The following is a 25,022-nucleotide window of genomic DNA, read 5'->3' as shown; positions in this document are numbered from 1 at the left end:
AGTCCCAGCTGCTCCACTTCTGATCCAGCTCTCTGCTGTGGCCTGGGAAAGCAAGAGATGGCCCAAGTGCTTGGTCCCTGCACCAGTGTGGGAGACCCGGAAGAAGCTCCTGGATCCTGGCTTCCGGTTGGCCCAGCTCCGACCATTGCAGCCAATTGGGAAATATACCAGCACATGGAAGACTTCTCTGTCTCTCCTGCTCTCTGTCTGTAACTCTTTCAAGTAAATAAATAAATCTTAAAAAAAAATTCACAAGTTAAAGAAATCCATACATAACATGACAGAAAAATCCTTCCATGAGATTGATATTTTGAAGAGAAATCAAAATGAAATATCAGAAATGAGGAATTTATATGTCAAATAAAAAATACAGTGGAAGGCCTTAACAACAGACCTGGTGAGATAGAAGAAAGAATATCGGAGTTAGAAGACAAATCTGTGAAAATTTCTCAAACCAAAACAAAGAACAAGTTATCAGAAAAATTAAAAAGTGTTGGAGATTTATGTGATACTATCAAACAACCCAACATACAGGTCTTAAAAGTTCCTGAAGGTATAGAAAGAAAGAATGGATTAGTGAAATGATTACAGAAAACTTCCATAATTTGGAGAAAGAAAGGGATGTCCAGGTACACAAGGCACACAGAACTCCTAATAGACATGACCAGAAAAGATCTTCATCGCCTCATATTGTAGTCAAACTTTCAACAATAACACATAAACAAAAGATCCTAAAAGTCTTAAGAGAAAAAAACTGTCAACCCAGAATATACCCTGAAAAGCTCTCCTTGATGAATGAAGGTGAAATGAAGACCTTCCATAACAAACAGAAATTTAAAGAATTTGTCAACACTCACCTAGCCTTACAAATGATGCTCAAGGATGTGCTATACACAGAAACACAGAAGGACAGTCACCACTATGAACGAATGTGAAGGCAGAAAGTCTTCCAATAAAACTACAAAGGAAATCCAAAGAAAGCAAGAAGCATATTTAGGGAAAATGGCAGGGCCAAGTCGTTACTTATCAATAGTAACCTTGAATGTAAATAGCATAAATTCTCCAATTAAAAGATAAAGACTGGCTAAGTAGATTAAAAAACAAGAAGCAGCTATTTGCTGCCTACAAGAAAAACACCTAATCAACAAAGACACATGCAGATTGAAAGTGGAAGAATGGAAAAACATATTCCATGTTAATGGACAGCAAAAACAAGCATAAAAGCCATCCTAATATTAGACAAAATAGACTTTAACACAAAACCTCTTAAAAAAGACAAAGAAGGACAGTATGTAATGATAAAGGGATAAATTCAAAAGGAAGATGTGATGATAATAAACATACAGGCACCCAATATCAGGGTGTGTAGCTACTTAAGACAAATGGTAATGTATCTAAAGGTAGACACGGACCCCAGCACAATAGTAAGGGGGAACTTAAACACCCCACTTTCATCCATGGACAGATCAAGTAAACAAAAAAATTAACAAAGAAAAAACAATGGAGCTAATCAACATTATGGACCAAATGAGCTATCAGTGTCTCTCAAGGACCTAGAAAAATAACAAACCAAATGCAAAATTAGTAGGAGGAAAGAAATAATTAACAAAATTGAAACAACAAAAAAACATATAAAAGATCAATGAAATGAAGAGCGGTTTTTTGAAAAACTAAACAAAATTGATACACCATTGGCCAACCAACCCAAATTAATAAAATCAGATATGAAAAAGGAAATTCAACAACATATACCACATAAATAAAAAGAATCATCAGGAATTACTACAAAGACCTGATGGCAAAATTGGAAAAGCTACAAGAATGAATAATTTCTGAACACATAAAATCTACCAAAATTGAGTCACGAAGAGATAGAAAACCTAAACAGACCAATAACCAAGATGGAGACTGAATCAGTAATAAAGACTCTCCCAACAAAGAAAAGCCCAGGACCAGATAGCTTCACTGCTGAATTCTATTGGACTTTTAAGAATAACTAATTCCAATTCTTCTTGGGCTATTCAAAACAATTCAAATGGACAGAATCCTCCCAAACTCTTTCTATGAAACCTGCATCACCTTAATTCCTAAACCAAAAAGTAACATACAACAGAGAAAGAGAACTATAGTCTCTAATATCACTGTGAACATAGATGCAAACACCCTAAACAAAATACTAGCTAATAAAATACAACAACACATCAGAAAGATCATTCACCTGGAACAAGTGGGATTTATCTCTGATATGCAGGGATGGTCCAACACTCACAAATCAATAAATCACATTAACAAACTGAAGAATAAAAACCATATGATTATCTCAATGGATGCAGAGAAAGCACTCGATGAAATACGACATCCTTTCAAGGCCAGATTCTTGCTGAATGAATAGTTGGAAGCATCTCCACTAAGATCTAGAACCAGATAAGGATCCTCCAAGTGTCAGTTAGAGCCATTAGGCCAGAAAAAAAATCAAAGGGATACAAATTGGAGAGGAGGAAGTCAAATTATCCCTATTAGCAGATGACATGATTCTATATATATAGGGGAACTAAGAGACTATTGGAACTGGAACTCATAAAAGAGCTTTATAAAGTGGCAAGGTATAAAATTAACACATAACAATCGATAGCTCAATATACACAGACAATGTCATGGCTGAGAAAGAACTTCAAATATCAATCCCATTCACAACAGCTACAAAACAAATTAAATACCTTGGAATACATTTAATCAAGGAGGTGAAAGTTCTTTATGATGAAAATTACAAAACATTAAAGAAAAAAATAGAAGACACAAAAAAATGGAAAAAATCATTCATGTTTGTGGATTGGAAGAATTAATAACATCAAAATGTCCACACTACCAAAAGTAATTTACAGATTCAGTGCGATCTCAATCAAAATATCAACATGCTTCTCAGACCTAGAAAAAAATTATGCTAAAATTCATATGGAAACACAAGAGATCCCAAACAGTTAAAGCAACCTTATACAACAAATGGAACCAATGTAGATCAATGTAAGAGAACACAAACTCCAGAAATCAATCTACACATCTACAACGAATTAATCTTTGACAAAAGACCTAAAATCAATCCTTGGAAAAAGGACAGTCTCTTTAACAAATGGTGCTGGGAAAACTGGATCTCCATGTGAAGCAGCATGAAACAAGACCCCCACCTGACACCTTATACAAAAATCAACTCAAAATGGAACAAGGATCTAAATGTATGACCCAATGCCATCAAATTACTAGAGGAGAACACTAGAGAAACTCTACGAGACATTGATTGACATAGGCAAAGACTTCTTGGAAAAGACTCCAGAAGCACAGATTATCAAAGCCAAAATAGACAAATGGGATTACATCAAACTGAGAAGCTCCTGTACTGCAAAAGAAACACTCAGCAAAGCAAAAAGGAAACTGACAGAATAAGAGAAAATATTTGCAAACTACAAAACTCATAAAGGATTAATATCCAGAATCTCAAGAGCTCAAGACACTCAACAACAACAAACCAATAATCCAGTTAAGAAATGGGCCGAGGGATTCAGCAGGTATTTTTCAAGAGGAAATTCAAGTGATCAAGACACATGGAAAAATATTCAGGAACACTAGCCATCAGGGAATGCAAATCAAAACTACAATGAGTTTTCATCCTCATCCCAATCAGAATGCCTCTCAACCAGAAATCAAAAAACTGATACATGCTGGTGAGGATGTGGGGGAACAACATACCCTAATCCACCACTGGTAGGAATGCAAACTAGTACAGCCACTGTGGAAGACAGAGGGAGATAGCTCAGAAAACTAAAATAGATCTACCACATGACCCAGTTATCTTATTCCTGGAAATTAAAATTCCTGGGAAATAAAATCAGCATATTAAAGTGTTATCTGTACTCCCATGTTCATTGCTGCTCAATTCACAATAGCTAAAATGTAGAATCAACCCAGATGAAGACTGGATAAAGAAATTACAGTATATACACACAATGGAATACTACTAAACTACAGAAAAAGAATGAAATCCTGTCTTTTGCAACTAAATGGATGCAACTGGAAACAATTATACTTAGCGAAATAAGCCAGTTCCAAAAACAGAAACACTATATGTTTTCCCTGATCTGTGACAACTAATAAAGTACAAAAAATGTAATGTATGAGTGAAACTGACATTTTGAGCTTCAATGATTGTTTATAGCCCTGAACTGTGTTTTTGTTTTTTTTCCTTCTTACTATTTCTTAACTCTTAGTGTAGGGCTAATCTTATTAGTATAAAATAAACAAAAATAAATCACTAAAAATTAAGGGGGAGATTAGGAGAGGAAGGAGGAAGAAGGGTGGGAGTGTGGGTGGGAGGGAGGGTGAGGTGGGAAGTATCACTATGTTCCTAAACCTTGTATACATGAAATACATTAATTTTGCTTACCTTAAATAAAATTATAAACAAAAAACCAAAAAACCTTAGCATAAAAAAAGAAACAAACAAAAAAAGAAAGCAGGACACCCGAAACTAATGCATGTTGTGTTCTTAACCTCTACCAGAGGAAGAACACACAGACGGGGCCTAACCTAGAGACTTCACAAAAGCTGTCTGTCACTTAACAGCAGACCTTGTCTTTTGTTTGAGCATCCTGTTGGACATCTTCCACTTCCTATTCCACAGGAAACACAGAAGACTGACTCTGAGCTCTACAATTACCCCAAGGAAGGTACGGCCTAAATAGTTAGGTGTTTTCCATTCTGCTTCCAATTAATTTCCTTTTTGACCAAGTCGGCTGTTGCAGCTCATAGTTACATCAACTGTTAAGGTTCAATAGTATTTTCCGCCGGCGCCGCGGCTCACTAGGCTAATCCTCCGCCTTGCGGCGCCGGCACACCGGGTTCTAGTCCCGGTCGGGGCGCCAGATTCTGTCCCGGTTGCCCCTCTTCCAGGCCAGCTCTCTGCTGTGGCCAGGGAGTGCAGTGGAGGATGGCCCAAGTGCTTGGGTCCTGCACCCCATGGGAGACCAGGAGAAGCACCTGGCTCCTGCCATTGGATCAGTGTGGTGCGCCGGCCGCAGCGCGCTACCGCGGCGGCCATTGGAGGGTGAACCAACGGCAAAAGGAAGACCTTTCTCTCTGTCTCTCTCTCACTGTCCACTCTGCCTGTCAAAAATAAAAAAAATAAAAAAAATAAAATAGTATTTTCCAATGGGTAGAAAAGAATAAGTAACATTGATCAGAAGCTAGAAATTCTACTAATTTTATGCCAAAAAAATGTTAAAGAGTAATTAAGAAACAAAGAAAAAAAGTAGTTCTCTACAGAGGAGTGGTAAAACTACTTCAACAAATTTCTTGGAGTAAAGCCCACCAAATGCAAACAGTGGCTATCCTGGACCAACAACTTAGAACTTTCCCCTACAAAGTAAAAAGAATTCTCTAATAATCACCCAATAAATTGCTTTCTGAGCTGAGCTTCTCCTGCCTGCAGTCATAATGGTCCTAACCACCACCTTGCTCTGTAGGTGACCCTGACAGCCATCTGAAACCTTATGGGGTAAATAAAGTTGTTAAGATAATCTGTTGAGCCCTAAGTGCTGGACACTGGCAGCCAGAATGTCTCTCACCTGAGGCCTGAGAAAGTTCAGATTCATTCTGGCTGGCTTTTGTCTAGCACAGCTTCTATTTTTCTCCAGCCTTGAGGTGTGTGTAGCGATTCTCTCGTCTTGCAGTCACCCAAGACAGACGCCTGCCTGTAAGTCCCCGATAAATTACAAGCTGTGTAACCCTGGATTTGTCTACCTCCTTCTTTGCTCTCAAAGCTTCCACCTTTGACAGCCCTTCCTTATGTACCAGCTTTTTCTGAAACAACAGTTGGCAATGACCCCAAGGTTCCAAATCTGAAAGTGCAATGGGACACAATATTCTATAGTGCACACTGATTCCTGTGATGATCCAAGAGAAATTCTTCAATATAAATATTTATGGTTAAGCTGAGGACCTCAAAAAGTGAATTATACACATGAGGGGCAGAAGTTAAGTGAGTAATAAACACTATGGTGGTGAAGAACAATACATATATGCATAAAAATTAACGATTAACTACCGACAGTAAAGCAATATGCAAAGGGTGAAAAATGGGGGAAAAAAGGCAATGAGTTTAAAGAGATCTTTATAATAGAACAGTTTCCAATAGAATCAAACCTGTAGAAAGAGAAACGTGTCATCTAGTGTAATTTTTTGTGAACAGAAATTATCCATCTTTCTCCCCCAAAAATGAAACCCTGCTTAGGGTACAGCATTCACAGATTAAGTAGTATATTTTTAAAACAGAACCATCATTCACAGCAAGTAGCTGATCCACAACCTGGTATGTCAAATGCACTAAGACAAGACACCAGAAAAAAGCACCAACATGAAGTTCTAGTCCCTTTCAAAAGCTCCCACGTCCTCCGAGATGCTAGGTAATCTCTGGGCGTGGAGTACAGTTAGAGAACACAGCAGCACCCTACCTAGCACGTTTCCTGGAGGTACTTCCTCTAGATCTTCCAGTTCCCTTCCCATCAGGAGGTACAGGTTTTCCAGGGTACAGCACGCCAGGTGGGGGACCGGGGGAAGGTCATCTGCTGGAGTCGAGAAGCCCGATGGCACCTGGCAAAGAAACAGTGGTAAGAGGCACCTGAAAGCACTAAGTGGTACCCACAGTCACATCATTCATCAGTTAAGATATGGATCACCACACTGTGTGTAAACCAGGGGCAAACAGATTTAAAATGGCATGACACAAATTAAGTCTCACTTAACAAATAAAATCTGAAATACTGAAACCTTTCAAACAGCAAAAAAGTCACCCAGAGTCCCACTTTAATCATATAATCTATAGTTAAGTAATATAAATTCTGTGCGGTCTGGTAGCACCATACCTCCTTGCTGGTATTCATGTGAACTCTATCATCACCAGTTTTGGTAACTACTGTGATATTATTTTCACATTTATTATTGCTATCATCATTCAAATTATAATGTCTGTCAAACGTTCACCATGCATTGGTGTTAATGCCAGGCAACACATGGAAGTGCCCTTGGAAGGGTAGTTAGCCACTACACCAATGCCACAAAACATGTCAAAGAACTATTACATGCCACGCCGCTACTCTGCAAGAGAGCCCACTGTGAAGCCCACTGTGAAACACTGGGAACAGCAATGAGGAGACAGGGCACACACACGGCACAACCACGCTGTAAATAGAAAAGATGTGTCAACACCCTACATCACATTTATTCTGATGGACATACTGTCTCGAATGATTCAAGTTTTGAGTTGTGGGAAGTCTTCAGAAATATATCCTCCATATAAATTCAAGTATCCAGAAAGCACCTCAATCAACCAATAGGCATACCCTTGGTACTCACAGGCCCAAAGAGCCGCACTAGTGCTCTAAGGAGAAAAATGTCTAAGATACAACATACTCAATGATAACTAACATCACAAACAGTAGGTGACAAAAATGTCAATGGGTGAGAAAATTCGCCAAGGCTCAGAAGAGGGAAAAACCAGCTCCTGTGTTGGAATACACCTGGAAAGTTCATGAAAATTATGGCCTTTTAGACACATGGGGCAGGTGAATGTCCATGTCTTGATACAGCGACAGCTCTGCACAGTAACAAAAGACAGCTTGGAAAAAAAATTAAAATGCAAGGATTAGACAGAAAGAAAGAGAATTATACACAGACAATATGACCACTCACTTAAAACAAGCTACAGAAAAATTATAATCAGCGAGATGGTTTAGCAAGGTGAGAAAGATGGAAGATCAATACACAGTAATTCATTGTATTTCTATAGAATACATATAAATATTTTAAAAACAGTAACTTTTAGAGTGCCAACAAAATATCTAAGGTAGCCAAAACTAAGTCCAACAAAAGCAACTAAAGCTCTCCATGGAGAAAACTAGGAAACTAATTAAAACATGAACAATGAACTCAACATGAATAGCTGCATCTAAAACATTAATGGAGAGGAAGCTGTTACATTGCAAAGTATGGATTCATGCCACCTAGATGCACTAACTGAAGGGGATTACAACAGCAGGGGCATTAGGCTTCTGTGGAACCTGACAGGCTGACTGTAAACTTTCTAGAGAGGAGCAAAGAGTAGAGAATAAACAAGAAACTCACAGGAAAAACAAGACCCAGGAACATGGCCTGTCAGATGCCAGGCATTCAGAAACAAAAACAGCACTGAAGAGCGAGGGAAAGACAAAAGAATGAAATCTAATAGTCCATAAACAGACCCCCACATATGTGACATCTGACTTATGACAGAGTGAACAAAGCAGATTAGAGGGTAAAGATGCAGAAGTCAGTGATGCTGGGACAATCAGCTATTTGTATGGGTTAAAAAATCAAATTGAGTCTCTTCTTTGTAGCACAAACACTGAATTACACATTTAAACATGAAAGGCAAAACATTAAACTGTAGAAGGAAACACAGGAGAATTTTGTGAATTCAGGATAGTCCCAATTTTCATTTTCCAAAACAAGATGCAAAAAGTAAAACCCATAAAGTTTGATGAATTCTGCTAAATTAAAATTAAGAATCTTTGTCCATTAAAGGATGCTAAACCGAAAGTGAAGACAAGCTCCAGATTCGAGAAAAAATTTTGCAAAACTTAAAAATGACAAAAAAAAAAAAAAATAGAATCCAGAGGATACAAAGGACGTCTAAACATCAACTTTTTTTTTTTTTTTTAAAAAGCACATTAGAAAAAAGAAAAAGAGAGGAATGACCCAATGAAGTCTTGACCGAAGAAAACAAGATGAACAACGCACACCTTAATAGGGGATATGTAAGTGAAAACGGCTAGAAAATAACATATGATAGCCATCAGATGGGAAAAAATTAACAGCCTAACAATACCAAACTATGGCGGAAATGTGGAACAAGTGCTGACTATTCAACATTTCTGTTGGGGTGTGAGTCAAAAGCACTAAGAATCTGGAAGTATCCTGTTAAGGTGAAGATTATCCAGGCAACTCACTACAGATACATTCTTCCCCTGAATTTTTTACAAACGTGCACAAGGAGATATACAAAAATATTCAAAGTAGCACTGTTTATGTTAGTAAAAACTGAAAGCAGTCCAAATTTACAGTGACAGGCAAGTGGTTAAGTAAAATACATACAGATGTCATGGAATATGATGTAGCAGGGACAATAAACAAATGACAGGATTACGCACTAACAAAGTATTCTCAAGATGTTAAGTTAAAAAGAAAACAAGTTGTAGAACAACTGTAGTAAGACTTCATTTACTCAAAACTTAAAAGTATGCAAATATAACAACAGATTCTTTAGAAATACACACATAGGTTATACAACTATAAAGAAAAGAATGGTGCAGACAGACTAAAGGGCCTCCTTCATGGTCCCAGCTTTCTGGTGCTCATGCCCCAAAGGATGAGTGGCATCTGTGTCTGTCTTCTATGGAGGCGGGACACTCCTGCTGTGATCCTATAATGTCACATGAAGACTCGGGCTTGCCAGTACACCTATTCCAGCGTTTCCTCAATGTCTCAGTGAAGGAAGCCTCCCAGTTGCCAAAGCTCACAGGAGAGGAAACTGGAGTCCTCGGGACTACAGGGGCAAGGATACGAGTTCTAACTACAACCTCGGGCACATGGAGGCAGAGTCTTCCCCCGTCATCCTGGCGAGACTGCAGCCTGGCCAACATTCTGCCTGAAGCTTTGTGAAGCCCTAAGGAAGAGCCAGTTAAGCCACGCCTGGACTCTTAACCCACCAAAACTGTGAGAAGACAAAAAAATGTATATTATTTGGAGCTGCTAAACTTGTTACAATGTGTGGTTAACAAAAATAAACAAAATTCTAGCTGGGGTTACTGCTGGGGTAGGTTGGAAAGACCCCAGAATTTTTGAAACAGTAGGCGTAGGCTGCAGTTAGCTTTAAGAAGGCCTGGACCACTGAGAGGCGGCATTTATGCTGTTGCTGTACTTTGGACATTCCTGCTTCAGGCAGCTGACACAGAACCAGGAGGTCTCAACCTGCAGCCCAGGAAGAGCAAAGAGACACTATGCATGGAAGAGGAACAGGAATGCCCAATGTCTCATGAGATAATTTCTTACTCATCCAAAGAGTTTACAGAGTAAAGAAAAAAAAGTAACAGAAACTTAACTCTTAGTGATCAACAACAAAGTATAATTATGTCCAAGCCAAGATGTTATGATAATCCTAACTGGGCTTTCTCACATGCTATTACAGCAATTTCAACTTCCCATAAAATATAACCCTACGCACACCAAGTGCTATGGTCCTTCTTGCTAACCCAGAACCTGCCGCGGCCCAACGAGGACTGCTTAACCACCACGGGCACTGCCACCTCTGAGGGCTAAGTTGCTAAAACTGATGGAATAAGCGCTCAAGGTGAGCAAACACTGATGGCAGAAACTTTCCTCAGCCGCTCACTTGCAGCCAAGTACGGCAGCTGGCCCGCGTACCTGCAGACAGGCCGCCCCCTGCACGGACAGGGGCACCTGCTCTTTGGCTCAGTGCTCCATGTTGCCAACTGACAAGTTCCTGCTGCACAGCTTTTTGCTGACCAGTCACTCACTCTATGTATGTAGCCTGTTTACTTCCAAAATGTTCCGAGACAGCGGCAGCTGGGATTTCTTTCTTGCTTTTAGGATCCAGCATTTTTAGATGCTGGCGGGTACCCGTTCATGGACACTCTTGGCTAGATGTCCAGCGCCTATCTGTCATCACCTGCTTCCTGCTCACACCTCTGGCAGGAGCAACCAACTCTCTGGAGCTCCACATTCCCTGAAGATCTGCACTGGCCTGCTACTGATCAGTGCACATACTGGAAGAGTTAAGAAGGAAAATATAAATTAAAACAACTGCAAGATCCTACATTATAGCCATCAAATTGGTCAAACTGAAAGCCGAGCAATACTGAATTTTGAAGAAAGTGTGGAACCAGTGGAACTGGTAAACGCTGCTGCTGGGGGCTGCAAATCAGAAAAAGGATGATTTGAACTATCCTCTTATTACGCCCAGGCTCACTCAGGCAATCCCACTACAGCTGCGTCCCCTAGAACGCCCCGTGTAACATCCGCTGCCACGATATCTTCCTGTCTTCAGAGCAGAAAAGTCTGTTCACGTACTGGTTTGGTTTCCCAAGTGTTGCTAAGTGAGACACAAATGCCAAATGGTACCAAAGCGATCCAAGAGGAGACTGGGGATTGGTCAGGTGTGCCTTCCTGCCATCTACCAATAAGGCAATCATCAATCCAGGCCAGCCTGCAAAGCTATCAGGCCCTTGAAACAATATATTCATGTTTGACTTCCAGTTCTTACCCGTTGCAAAAACTCAACAGGACTGTATTTGGGCCCCAGGACAAAAATTTTCTTTCCTCTTCGAGCTACCCCACTGAACACTCGAGCAAATGCAATGAAAGACTCTTGGTTGTTTTCTTCTTGGGGCCCAGGTGTTGGGGTCATACTTTCCACCTGTTGCTCATCACCTGCCAAAAACAAAAGGAAAATGAGTGCCAAGGATGCTCTCTTTAAACCAGGAAATGCCTGGAAACACAGGGATCAGACAATAAGATGTGTTTGGCCCAGGTTAAGGTTTGGAGCAGCAAAGATGAAAAGAATATTGATAAAAACTATGAATACAGCTAAAAGCACAAGAGGTTAAGGATGTGTGTCTCAGGTTCAGCAGAGAGTCAAACACCCTGCTTCACAGCTGCTCAGGAAAGCTGTACCTGCTGGCTCATCTCCCCTGGGGCTTGTTTCGAGGACGCTCCCATCTTGGGTGGGCTCCAAGGGGGCCTGCCCCTGCGCTGCTGCGAGCTTCTCTGCATGCCTTTGTCTTGCACGCGCGCGCCGCTGAGCAATCTCTTCTTGAGTGAGAGGCCTACAGGATATCACAAACGTTTTGTCATCCAGCAACATCATGCATCTCAGTTGGCTCGTGCGGGGAAACGGCAAATAGTGATGTGGCTGGAGAAGGCGAGAGGTCCCAAATGCCACCCAGGCAGGTTCTCCAGGCTCTCTCCCTCACTACAGCAGGAGTAGGAAGGGCCCGGGAGGCTCCAGTAATGCTGTGTGCCCGGCCACTCTAAGCTTAGGAATGCACACGTAACAGCCCGCGTTCCCAGGTGGAGCCGAGCACAACAAGGTGGAACTGGAGGTATCCATATTGCCCATGGACGAGGCAGAGGACCAGGAGAAGGGAGGGAATGCGGGACAGACACCTGGTGTCTGTGCATTCCCCACACACGAGCACAAAGGCTCAGAAAGACACTGAGGTTTGCTCCACAAGTATGAAATTCTACCTTCATGGGAAAACAGGGTTCATGACGGGCATGCAAATCAGCAGGACTTCCAAAGGTCAAACTGAAATTATCAGCGGCACTGACCCAGGAAAGGCAGCGTGTTGTGTGCATGTGTTCTGGGAGCTACTCTGAGCGGGAGTGGAGGTGGGAGGTGAAGGAAGCGGGCTTTTACTATTTTTTTCTTTAAGATTTATTTATTGAGTGAAAGTGCAGGGACGGAGCTGCGAGATGAGCACGTTTGTGGACACTCTACTCATTGTTTTTACCTCCGTGCGCACGGCTCTTCTCACTGAGGGCATAAACCTGGGTCCTGGTTTACAGGACAGACAAGTACAAGAGGCTGAAGGCAGGAGTGGAAAGGCAGAGAGAGGAAGAAGGAAATGATGACAGAGTCAGGTGGTTGACAACAAAAAAGAACACAGAGAGCCAAGAAAAGAAACTGAGGACTAACAAGAGATCAATAGTTCTAATGAAATCCATGTTTGCAATGGGCTTTTTTTGTTTTTTGTTTTTTTTTTGACAGGATAGTGAGAGAGACAGAGAGAAAGGTCTTCCTTTTTGCTGTTGGTTCATCCTCCAATGGCCGCTGCAGCCGGCGCACCGCGCTGATCCGAAGCCAGGAGCTTCTCCTGGTCTCCCATGTGGGTGCAGGGCCCAAGCACTTGGGCCATCCTCCACTGCACTCCCGGGCCATAACAGAGAGCTGGCCTGGAAGAGGGGCAACCGGGACAGAATCCAGCGCCCCGACCAGGACTAGAACCCGGTGTGCCGGAGCCACAAGGCGGAGGATTAGCCTGTTAAGCCACGGCGCCGGCCTGCAATGGGCTTTTGTTTCCCTGCCCTAATGGGAACGTTCAATTCCATATTCAGTGGTAGAGTTGCAGCAAAACTGTCTGGCCCCTTTTCCTTCACCCAAGGACGGCCTCATCGACACCTGCTGGGGGGTGACACAATGTTCCTGTCTGTTCTCTGTAATGTGCCAGATCAACAGAATATCCACAAGATTCTCGGGCCTGCCCCTTCACAGATTCCCACCACAAGCAGGCAGGTGGATTTCCTGGCCCTCCACCTCCTTTTGGGAAGTTCTCCTGAAGTCAAGCAGGACCCTTTAATTCCTGTTGTTTTTAGATATGCAAGGCAGACTGGCATCTGTATATAGCAAGAACCACAAGGCAGCCTTAGCACTTGGCCACTTTCTATTTTTGAGTTATTTCTCAGCGTTCTGGATATCATTAGAACGAGAATGGCACCCAACATAGGATGGTGCTTTTGCTCACAGATGAACTGTCTTAAGTAAGCAGACTGCTCAGTTAAGTTCAGGTGATGCTAAACAAGTATCATCTTTCCTGCTTTGCTGACATAAATGTCTTCTGTGAGACTGACTTTCAAGGCTGTATATGTGTCACATACATGGAAGTTGGCTTTCCATGAATGAGTATTTGGAAATCTAGAAGAAAAACTCAGTTTGTGTAACTAAACTTAACTGGAACTATCTGCTGTACTTTTAGGGCTAAATATATCACTTGAGATCAATAAAGCTGAATTTTTAGCTATTTCATCCACAACAAACTTTTATTTATTTATTTATTTGAAGGAGTTACAGAGTAGGGGGGAGAGACAGAAAGACCTTCCATCCACTAATTCACTCCCCAACTGGCCGCAATGGCCAGGGCTGAGCCAGGCTGAAGCCAGGAGCCAGGCACTTCATCCAGGTCTCCCACACGGGTGCAGGGGCCAAAGCACATGGGCCACCTTTCACTGCTTTCCCAGGCCATTAGCAGGGAGGCAGATCAGAAGTGGAGCAGCCAGGACTTGAACTAGCGCTGCTATGGGACACTGCCAGTGCAGGCGGTCGCTTTCCATGGCTTTCCTCACTACGCCTCAACGCCTGCCCCACTGAGCTGCTTTTCCTTTAGAGCTGCTCTCATGTATAATGTCAGACCACAGACGGGCTGCTTAGAACCTTAATACTAAAAGGCTTTTACAGCAAGGGGGCACTAAATTGAATAAAAATAGGCATTCCGTTTGATAGGTTTTATTGGTGTCCCATCCCCCATCTTCCTTTACTTTTCTCCTCTGCGTGTGTCAGTACTTAACAGATCCTAATCTAACCTCAAGGAAAATAATATTCAGTTGCTCTTGCTGTGGTAAATCTGAAACAGCAGAGATAAGAATGCTATCAAACGTTCAAAGGTCTATATCCCCCAATTCTAAAAAGAGTACATTACATTAAAAATGAGTAACTTAAAAAATTAAAAAAGAGTAACTTACATCAAAAATGTAATCAGCGAAAGATCAAGATAATGACAACCCTAATCAATTATACTTGAAAAACCTATATTATTATATAGCAACTGCTAAACCTGCAACTGGTTAAATAAAAAAACCAAAAATAAAACAGTAAAACAACTCAATGGAATAGAGTTAAGTACACTACCGAAAATACACAAAAACTAGGAAAATATATGAATTCTCAAGAAAAATGTTACAGAAAATGTAATTAATAGTATGAGTTACATAATTTCAGTATTATTCCTCAGCAAGAAAATGAAAGATAGGTACACACAAGAATTTCAATAATATAAATACATACACTTGAAATCTCAAGAACAAAATTTTTAATTCTCTAATTTTCTGAAGGATTCTACTAGAGTCTAAGACACTGACAGTGACCAAAACAACCTAATCTCCTAGGACATCAAGAAATCTCTACATATGGCACTGAAATAGCATCTGGGAGTAGCCTAGCTACTCAACTACACATTCATTCATTCAGCTACTCACTCCTTCACCAATTCCCTGAGTTATCATTCCTTCATCCACATATTCATTCACTCACACTTCATTTACTTCCTTTCTTCACTGATCCTCAAGGTAAAAATTATTGAAGCTTCCTATGTTCAATCATCAGAAGAAAATAAGATCTTCCAAGAAGGAGGAATGATCTGGATTTGTTTAGGGAATAGTGGAATACTAGAAAAAAAAATGTAGTTGAAGAATCATTTGGGGGTCACATCATGCTGGGTCTGAAATGCTACTATGATAGGTCAAGTTTACTTCATAGGCCACTGATCCCAAAACGTCAGTCACTGACGTATCACCTTCATGATTTATGCTACCCCTATGTATTATTTACTTGAAATTTCATTTAAATGGACATGTTAAATTAAAAAGTGAAGTCTTACTGTAAAAAGAAGAGCATGATCACTTGGCATAGATAGGCAGTATACATAGATACACACTAAAGTGAACATGACTGCTAACGACACTTCTTCCTCAATTTCCATTAGCACACTTTAGGCAAAACTGCTCAGGGCAGTGAGACTCACAGGGGCTTCTTTAGGCAGGAAATACCTTCCTAGTTGAATCTTAGAAAGATCACTGAAGGAAATACAGCAAATGGATTGGTAGAACTAAAGACTGGGCAGGGGAGCCAGCTGGGAAATTACTTCAATAATTTCTGTAAACCTGTCGGAATCAAAACAGGTAGGGGCGGCAGCAGAGGTGAGAAGAAGGGAAGACACAGGAAAACAGATAATACAGAGTCCACAGCTTCCATCCCCAAGGCTCTGGAACTTGAAGACTGACCTTTCCCTCCCTCCCAATACCTTTAACAGAGAGAGATGCAGGATACGCACACACTTATCACTGCCGTGGAGGGAGACAGAGTTAACATCAGACAGGCTCAGACTAGAACCTGCCCGATATTTCAATGAAAGTTGACTGTTGCTATGACTACCGTTACTACTCTTCTTGGAATTTACCTCCGTTCAAACCAATATTCCAGAACGGATTTCAACAGCTTTCTCCTACAGAGGTGTCAGGAGAGTACACATTGCTGCACAACCCCTCAGCATGGCTCAATGTGAGGTCTGGGTTGAGGAGAAGCACTGCCCCCCACCACAGCCAACAACACCCCCACCACACATGCGCCATCCCAGCCAGCCTGCGGCTTCCCTCTCCTTACCTTGGTTTGTTCTGAGGCAAGGCCTTGGCATCAACTGCAAACATTTTGGAAACAAAGATAATAACTGGGGCGGTGTCCTCACTTCCACATTTCATAAAAGCTGAACAAACAGGGGGTTAAAAAGTCACTATTTTTCCCATGATTAAAAAAAAACCAAACATTTCTGGAAAACAATCAAGATATTTAGAACACAGCATCATATAAGTATATAAGAAGTCTACAAATTTTTTAAAATCATGATAAAAGTTTCAATTAGAAAAGTATCAAACTGTTAGGAAAGAAGAGCAGAACAAGAGCAAGTGGAGCTAGCAGAGATGAGGAATGACACGCAAGACTGACGGGCTGGGGGCTGCAGGAGCTGACATCAGGATTAAAGCTAGGGAATGGGGCTAACCACTGACAATAAGCTCTACGATGTTTTTCTACTATATACAGTGGAGAAAAGACAGGATTAAGGAGTGTTACCAAAGGCCAACAATTTAAAAACCAAGTAATTATTAATAAAACAAGAATCAATAGCTTTTTGAATCCCCCATAATAAAAAGTCAGATAAGAAAAGTCAAAAATACTATGTCATGATAATAATAAAAGTTCTTAGAAATAAATTGATTCAATGCTATAAAAGGAAAAGAAACTGAAAAAGCTGGCTGCCTCATTTAACCATGTATGCTTTATATATGTGCTGAAATACTACATCGGATCCCACATTAAGGAACATATATGATATGTTCATCAAAAATTATTTTATAAAGATTCAATACTCCAAAGATGTCAATTCTCCGTAACTATATACATTTTAACACAATTTCGTATCAACATATTGACATTTTTCTTAAATACACTGGAAGCATAAAATCATTGATTAGTAATCTTAAAATTTTTCATCAACTCCATGTAAAAATAATGTATACACCAAGAATTCAACAATAAAATTCAAACAACAAAACCCTCAAAACAGTAAGAATCACAGAATCACCAGAAGTCTTGCCAGGGGACCGACCTGTGACAAGTCTGCAGGGGCACAGGGAACGCCCTGACTCACCTTTCTTTTTTTAATTTTTTTAATTTTTTTTATTTTTTTTTATTTTTGACAGGCAGAGTGGACAGTGAGAGAGAGAGAGAGACAGAGAGAAAGGTCTTCCTTTGCCGTTGGTTCACCATCTAATGGCCGCCGCGGTAGCGCGCTGCGGCCGGCGCACCGCGCTGTTCCGATGGCAGGAGCCAGGTGCTTATCCTGGTCTCCCATGGGGTGCAGGGCCCAAGCACTTGGGCCATCCTCCACTGCACTCCCTGGCCACAGCAGAGAGCTGGCCTGGAAGAGGGGCAACCAGGACAGGATCGGTGTCCCGACCGGGACTAGAACCCGGTGTGCCGGCGCCGCAAGGCGGAGGATTAGCCTGTTGAGCCATGGCGCCGGCCCCCTGACTCACCTTTCATCAGTGCCCTTCACGTGCAGGGATGGGAGGACACTAAACGTGGGCAGGGCAGCTGCGGGGATGCCGGGGGAAATGGCTACAACACCCAGGCGGAGATGCTGGCTGGTCAGCCCAGGGAGGAACAGTGGGCATTCTGGGAAGCAGGTGGATTCTGCACATATTTCAAAGAATAAGCAGGACCTGCAGGTGGGCTGGATGTAGGGATGTGACACAAATGACTGAGCCAGTCAAAGGAAGGAGGTAGCACCGATGGAAACGAGAGTGACTAGCAGATAAAAGGCTCAGGCGCCGAGATGTGACGTTGGAGGTGTTTCTCAGCTGAGTGGAGAGAGGGAGGATGTGAACTGGATATAGGCCTGGAGTTCAGAAAGCAGCTGAGGTCTGGAGACACAGACGTGGGAACTGGGAGCACACATTTGTCACTTAAAGCCTTGAGATGGCAAAAGACCTTCCGAGAGGGGCTGCACATTAAAGAAAGGAGGTCCAAAGACTGAGTCTTGCTTGGGGTACCCCAAAGTTAAGAGTCAGGGAGACGGAGAGGAACGAGAAGAAGGGATTACAAACAAGCAGGCAAGGCGAGCGGGAGAGGAGAGGAAGCAGGGCAGCCTGCAGTCAAGGGAAGCGAGTTTTCCAAGGAGGAAGGCAGGCTCCACTGCGTCACACTCTCATGACACATAGGACGAAGAACTGCCCTCGAATTACAAAGTGCAAATCCCTGGGGAGCCCAAGAATGGCACTAAAATGGTTCTGGGGGCAGGCATTACAAATTATTTCAATAGAGTGGGAGATATAAAACTGGAGAACATAAACACAAGCAGGTGCATTTCATGGCGCCTAGAAGCCAAAGGGGAGCGCCCCCTCTCCCGGGAGAGCGCTCAGGGCCTCTGTGAGCAGCACAGCCCTTGTAGCGCTTTCCCACACTCCCTGGGGACGTAGCCGTGGCACTGATGCTGCGGCTCAGGGGACACACTCCTGGCCACCTAGGAGGACGGAATATGGCATGATCATCAAACGAGAGCAGGGGAGGAAGAAGGACAATCGGAGTCTCTGGGATTCCATCCCACTGGTGGGCAAAATGGCTGCAGCAGAAATAAAACCGTGTGTCTGGCACTGGGGACACCAACACTGGTGGAATGGCCACTTGCAAAACGGATTATCTGTGGAGCTGACCTTCTGGCCAAGTGGCCATTTAGCAAACTGGCAGTGAGTGCGTGGGAGCAGAGCAGCCGGGACTGAGGACAGTCAGCAGCGTGGCACATCCCAGCAGGTTCTGCACCTCACCTGCTTTCAGAGCTTGCGTTTCCAACGGAAGGGAGTCGAACGTCTGCGATCCTGTGCACATCAGCTTCTCCACTCTCTCGGCTGTGATGTCAAGGGGACTGGGAAGCTTCTGACACACCATAGCTGAAGTCTGTTGTTAAGGACTCAAACTCTGAGCGAGCGCCCTCCACCAGAATAAAGATTCAGTGCATGCGCTAAGTAATACCAAGGTAATGGGGCAGGCACTTGGCCTGGCGCTCAAGAGGCCACCTGGGACACCTGCATCCCTTATCAAATCCTGGGTTCCAGCCCTGGCCTGGTTCCTAATTCCAGTTTCCTCCTAACGTACACCCCAAGAGGCAGCAGGTGATGGCTCAAGTAGGTGAGTCCCTGGCACCCATGCTCCTAGCTTTGGCTTGGCCTGGCCCTAGCTATTATGGGCATTTGGGGAGTGAACTGGTGGATACGAGTCCTCTGAATCTCAAATAAGTGAAATCCATACAAATGCTGTGGTGACAATGTATGTCTATGCAGAAAATGCCAGGGCTTAAGGGAACACTGTTTAATGCAGCACAACTTAAAATGCAATTCAGAGTTCCACTGCTCCCTGAAGATCAAGCAGGACTCTCCAGACAGACACTCTCAACAGCCCGGGACCAAAGGAGGAGAGGAGGGCTTAGCGGGCTAGAGACCTACGACCCTAAAATGAAGCACTGGCCTAACACAAACACCTAAATCACCTCCTGACATAGAAATCTTATTCTGCACATTTTAACTCTGCCAGATTACCAAGCCAAAACCAAAAGCAATGTCTGTTTTAAAAGCAGATTCTTAGGGCTAGCATTAATTCTTACCGATGCTGGTATAATACGTTTTGAAGTAGTGAAGACTGTCCCATGGTAGAACAGTGAATCAGCACAGAATAGTTACCTTGGATGGGAATGTTTTTTCTCCAGGGGGTTTCCTGGTGTCAACAACATGGTTTTCTTTCTCGTTTCAGCACAACTGCTTCACTAACGGCCACTGAGATAAAGGATACCAAGGACAGCCTGAGATATGGGGAGCCACTGACTGCAGATGGCATTGATCTGAACTTTAGGGTCTGAATGGCGTGCCTCCCGTGCTCCAATTTTTAATCCCAAAGAAGTCACTATTTTATCAATTTTTTCTTTGTCTCTATAGTAAATACAAGATTGGAGGGGAAAGAGGCATACACAGACATGAATGAACAGTGGGGAAAAAGAACATTCACATGTTTTTCCCTAATATATTACTTCTTCCCCCCAAATGCTGAAAATGATTGAAAAAGACTCCTCAACTTGTCCTCCTACACTTTGGAAGGAGCCCTTCTTCAACAGCAACAACCTCTTTAAACAAGCTATGCCGACTGGAGTAGTAATGTGAAAATGTCATTCTTCTACCTCTAGAGTAACATAGAAGGTAAATGTACTAAAGAAAACTTTCCTGTGTGTACAAGGCAAATTATTTCCTAAGAGCCCCATTTATGATCCTAGATATCAAAATATCAAACATCATTTCTACTACAATTGCTTTTTCTTTTTTTTTTTTTTTTGGACAGGCAGAGTGGACAGTGAGAGACACAGACAGAGAGAAAGGTCTTCCTTTGCCCTTGGTTCACCCTCCAATGGCCGCTGCGACCAGCGCACTGTGCTGATCCAAAGGTAGGAGCCAGGGACTTCTCCTGGTCTCCCATGGGGTGCAGGGCCCAAGCACTTGGGCCATCCTCCACTGCACTCCCGGGCCACAGCAGAGAGCTGGCCTGGAAGAGGGGCAACCGGGACAGGATCAGTGCCCTGACCGGGACTAGAATCCAGTGTGCCGGCGCTGCAAGGCGGAGGATTAGCCTGTTGAGCCACGGTGCCAGCCCAATTGCTACTTTTTAAGACTGAGTTGGTAGGGGCCAGCGCTGTGGCGTAGCAGGTAAAGGGGCTGTCTGCAGTGCCGGCATCCCATATGGGTGCCAGCTGCTCCTTTTCCAATCCAGCTCTCTGCTATGGCCTGGGAAAGTAGTAGAAGATGGCCCAAGTCCCTGGGCACCTGCACCCCCATGGGAGACCCAGAGGAAGTTCCACACTCCTGGCTTCGGATTGGCCCATCTCCAGCCATTGTGGCCAATTGGGGAGTGAACCAGTGGATGGAAGACCTCCTCTCTCTCTCTCTCTCTTTCTCTCTCTCTGCATAACTCTGGCTTTCAAATAAATAGATAAATCTTTGAAAAACAAAAACAAAAAACAAAAATTGAGCTGGTGAAAACAAAGGCCCAACGTCTCTTTCCATCCTTCTACCTCTTTATCTCAGCATTCTACAACAAGCATCGCCACCCTGGCCCTCCTCCACCCCTTTCCTTCAGCTACATATACACCTTTAAATTCCACCCAAGCTCTGTAATCCGCTCATCTCAAAAGGCTCTGCTGCTTTCTCGGTCTGTCTCAGACTCTAGGTGCACCTCCTCAACCTGGAAAGTGAGGCCAACTACACTGCCCAGAGGTAAGCAACTGTGCAACAGCCTTACTTTTTCAAGACAGCATCATACAAGCTCCATATATTTTCCAGGATCAACTGTACGAATAAAGGTTTCTTCCCTTTGGCCTGTACAAAAGATACATGGGCTTAAGTTTCTGAACATGTCATGGGAATTTGCATATTCATTCCTGACATGCTTTAGTATCACATCTCATTTCTACTCAGAAATACTTATTCAGCCATAAAGAAGATGAAAGCAGTTATAAGAATGCTTTAAATAGCTGATACTCTCCAATCAGTAATCTACCAGTCCCTTCCCTAGGGAATAAGGGACTTTAAAAACAACAGACCCTACAGTAGAGAGTTCACCAATTAGCATGAAGAAAATCTCTACTTAGTGTACGATTAATCTTATGAATATAAAAATTAACTGAAAATTGATCTCTGTAAAAAATACGAATGGGAAAGGAAAAATCAAGAGGAAAAAAGGTGGGAATACTGGTAGAAGGGAGGTGGAGAGCATCATGTTCCTAAATCTGTGTATGTTAAATGCATGAAGTTATATTCCTTAAATGAAAGAAAAAAGAAAAAAATAGGCCCCTGGAAGGGAGAGTACCTGTGGCTTCCCACCACTACCATCCAAAAAATACCCATGGGGCCAGCGCTGTGACATAGCGGGTAAAGCTGCTGCCTGTGGCGCCGGCATCTCATCTGGGTGCCTGTTTGAGTCCCGGCTGCTCCACTTCTGATCTAGCTCCCTGTGATGGCCTGGGAAAGCAGTGGAAGATGGCCCAAGTCCTTGGGCCCTTGCACCCGCATGAGAGACCCAAAAGAAGCTCCTGGCTCCAGATCAGCACAGCTCCGGCACTTGCAGCCATCTGGGGTGTGAACCAGCAGATGGAAGACCTCTCTCTCTCTGCCTCTGCCTCTCTGTAACTCTGCCTTCAAATAAATAAATGTATCTTAAATAAGTAAATAAACAAATAAATACCTACAACTACCCAGCCAAGGGTAGTTGCACTCTGCACATGCAGGCTTTGCTCGTGAACTGTGGTCTAAAGTATGCTAAAGGCAATATAAAATGTTGTTAAACATATGAAAAAAATGTCACAAGGACAGGGAAGTTTGAAAAACAAAACCAAAAAACGGGCTGGCACAATGGGTTAATCAACTGCTTATGACACTGGCATCTCATATTGGAGTGCTGGTTCGACTCACACGTACTCTACTTCTGATCCAGCTGTCTGCTAATGTGCCTGGAAAGCAGCAGAGGAAGGCCCAAGTACTTGGGTCCCTACCATCCACGTGGGAGACCTGGATGGAATTCCTAGCTCTTGGCTTCAGCCTGGCCCAGCCCCAGTCATTGTAGCCATTTGGGGAGTGAACAAATGAACGGAAGATCTCTCTGTCTCTCCTTCTCTGTCACTTTGCCTTTCAAATAAACAAAATACATCTTTAAAAACAAACCACTATTTCTCCTACCAGATTAACAGCAAGAGTGCCTGGAGGTCCCTGCTCTCACATTTACATGAGAGGGAAGATAAATCGACACCTCCTCTCTGAAGGGCTACTGGTAACAGTAACAGGTAATCAAAAGTCGCTGTCTGTCTTCCAATGCCCAGATTAGCAATGTCATCATGATGGTACAAAAACTTCCGTACACAGATATCAACCCTAACTCTACTTGCAATATGAAAACATTTGAAAAAAAAAAAACTATATCTGATCTTAGAAGAATTACATTAATGATGGCACCCTCACAAAATTAAATGATATTAGGATGCTGACGGTGTGACAGGAACTGTTCACAGAAGTTGGCTCGGGTTACTTCACGTAATGACAGTAACTGCCTATGAGATGATTCAAACAGAGAGTTCACTCTCAAGCCACGCTCTTTCCTACGTAACTATGCCCACTTCCTTTTAAATACACTGTTTAGAAAAAGCTTCTAATGGCAGAGGAAGACATTCATGATATGCCATTAAGCAAAAAGGCAGCTACATTATCTAAACAGTATGATCCAAACTGAAGGATGTATATACCTACTCAAAAAGAATGAAAGAAATTAAAACCCTATCACTAACAGGGTTGGTCTCTGACTTTTTTCTTTCTTATGGCTTTATATGTGTGAGTACCTTCCAGAAGGAACACATGATTTTAAATGAGAACAAACAGAAAATCCTGAATTTTGCTTTGAAAAACAATAATAAAGCTTCAAGGTGAGTAGCCCTCGAGGCTGCACGTCTCAGCAGTCCTACATCTCCTCCACCTAGAGAGGACGGGGTCGCAGGGAGCACCCACTGCTCCCCACCGGCACTGCACAGTGAGCAGCGTGCAGGCAGACCGGGCCTCCACGGCAGCTGGAAGTGCAGCACAGACTATATGGCGCGCTCTACAAAAGACACTCCTTTAAGGTAAAGGAGACAACGCATATGATGCAATATATCCACCTTCAAGTGCCCAGGAGCTGAGAATTTTTTGTTCTCTAAAAAGAAAAACGCAGTTCTTTATTCATTTCATTTAAAAGCCTAACAACTATCTATATGAACAATACCTGGATATAAGGTTTGCAAGCCTTTCCCATTTACAGACACTTAAAAAAAAAAAAAAAAAAAAACCCCTCATGAATTCACCCACGTGAAGTAAAACTGAATTACATTTATGACAGGTGTTTTAATAACAGCTTTCACAGGGTAAGAATGTGACCAAAAACCAAAAGGAACATACGCCACTTTACCTGATCCACCTTCATAATCTTCTTAGCCTTCATGTTTATATAATAATTTCCCCATAAGGTTTTCAAAAGAACCTCCTTTTTGATGCCAATTTTTTGACTGTATATTTTGGCAAAGTGCTCGATTCTGGAAGGAAACCAGTCATGGTAAATATGAGTTACAGCTAATACTTAGAATGTTTCTGAAACAGGTCCTGTTCAAAGTTCTCAACAGGCATTACTAAAATTAATCACTTCAACTATCCTACAAATTTTCCTATTTTACAGAAAAGGACACTGAAGTCAAAGACATTATACAAACAGTCAGTGAAAGTGGGATTCTCAGCCACGCTATCTGGCTCCAAAGCCCATGATCCTGGCCAACACAGTCTACACTGATCTGACTCTAGAAGTCATGCAATAGTTGTCTTTTTTAAGTATATAAAACAAGATAAAACATCACCATCACACCAGAAGCCTTAGCTAATACAATAACACAAGAAGGAAATGTACGCTGACTAGGAAGGAAGGAATAAATATTTCTGTTCACATAGGACATGATCATTTATGTAGAAAATCCAAAAGAATCAACAAAATTACTATCAGAATAAGCAATATTTTAGGAAGGTTAGATACAAAGTAAATATACAAATGTCAACCACTTTCCTACATACTAAATGATCAAATGGAATTTGAAATTAAAAACAGTATCATTTACAGTGATAATTCCCAAAATGAAATACTGAGGTAGAAAAAGAACAAAATATGTATAAGATCTATCTGATAAAAGAAATCAGAGGAACTAAGTAGATAT

The 25,022-nt window shown here is 42.4% G+C and overlaps 1 protein-coding gene and 1 pseudogene across 1 annotated transcript in view; one reads left to right on the top strand and one right to left on the bottom strand.

The window, feature by feature from the left end:
• Nucleotides 1–25,022, bottom strand: part of EFL1 (elongation factor like GTPase 1) — a 143,431-nt gene that overhangs the window by 82,227 nt on the left and 36,182 nt on the right. Inside the window, exons 8-15 of the mRNA XM_062206334.1 lie at nt 24,233–24,356; nt 21,545–21,621; nt 20,051–20,187; nt 19,033–19,155; nt 16,316–16,415; nt 11,776–11,927; nt 11,366–11,532; nt 6,501–6,639 (exon numbers count right to left, since the gene is read on the bottom strand). Coding sequence (XP_062062318.1) covers nt 6,501–6,639; nt 11,366–11,532; nt 11,776–11,927; nt 16,316–16,415; nt 19,033–19,155; nt 20,051–20,187; nt 21,545–21,621; nt 24,233–24,356 — 1,019 coding nt within the window. The remainder of the gene's footprint in view (nt 1–6,500; nt 6,640–11,365; nt 11,533–11,775; nt 11,928–16,315; nt 16,416–19,032; nt 19,156–20,050; nt 20,188–21,544; nt 21,622–24,232; nt 24,357–25,022) is intronic.
• On the top strand, nt 12,577–13,440 carry LOC133769646 (calcium load-activated calcium channel-like; annotated as a pseudogene).

This window comes from Lepus europaeus, chromosome 11 (assembly GCF_033115175.1).
Source record: "Lepus europaeus isolate LE1 chromosome 11, mLepTim1.pri, whole genome shotgun sequence".
NCBI lineage: Eukaryota > Metazoa > Chordata > Mammalia > Lagomorpha > Leporidae > Lepus > Lepus europaeus.
This window is presented reverse-complemented; position numbering and strand designations above follow the sequence as displayed.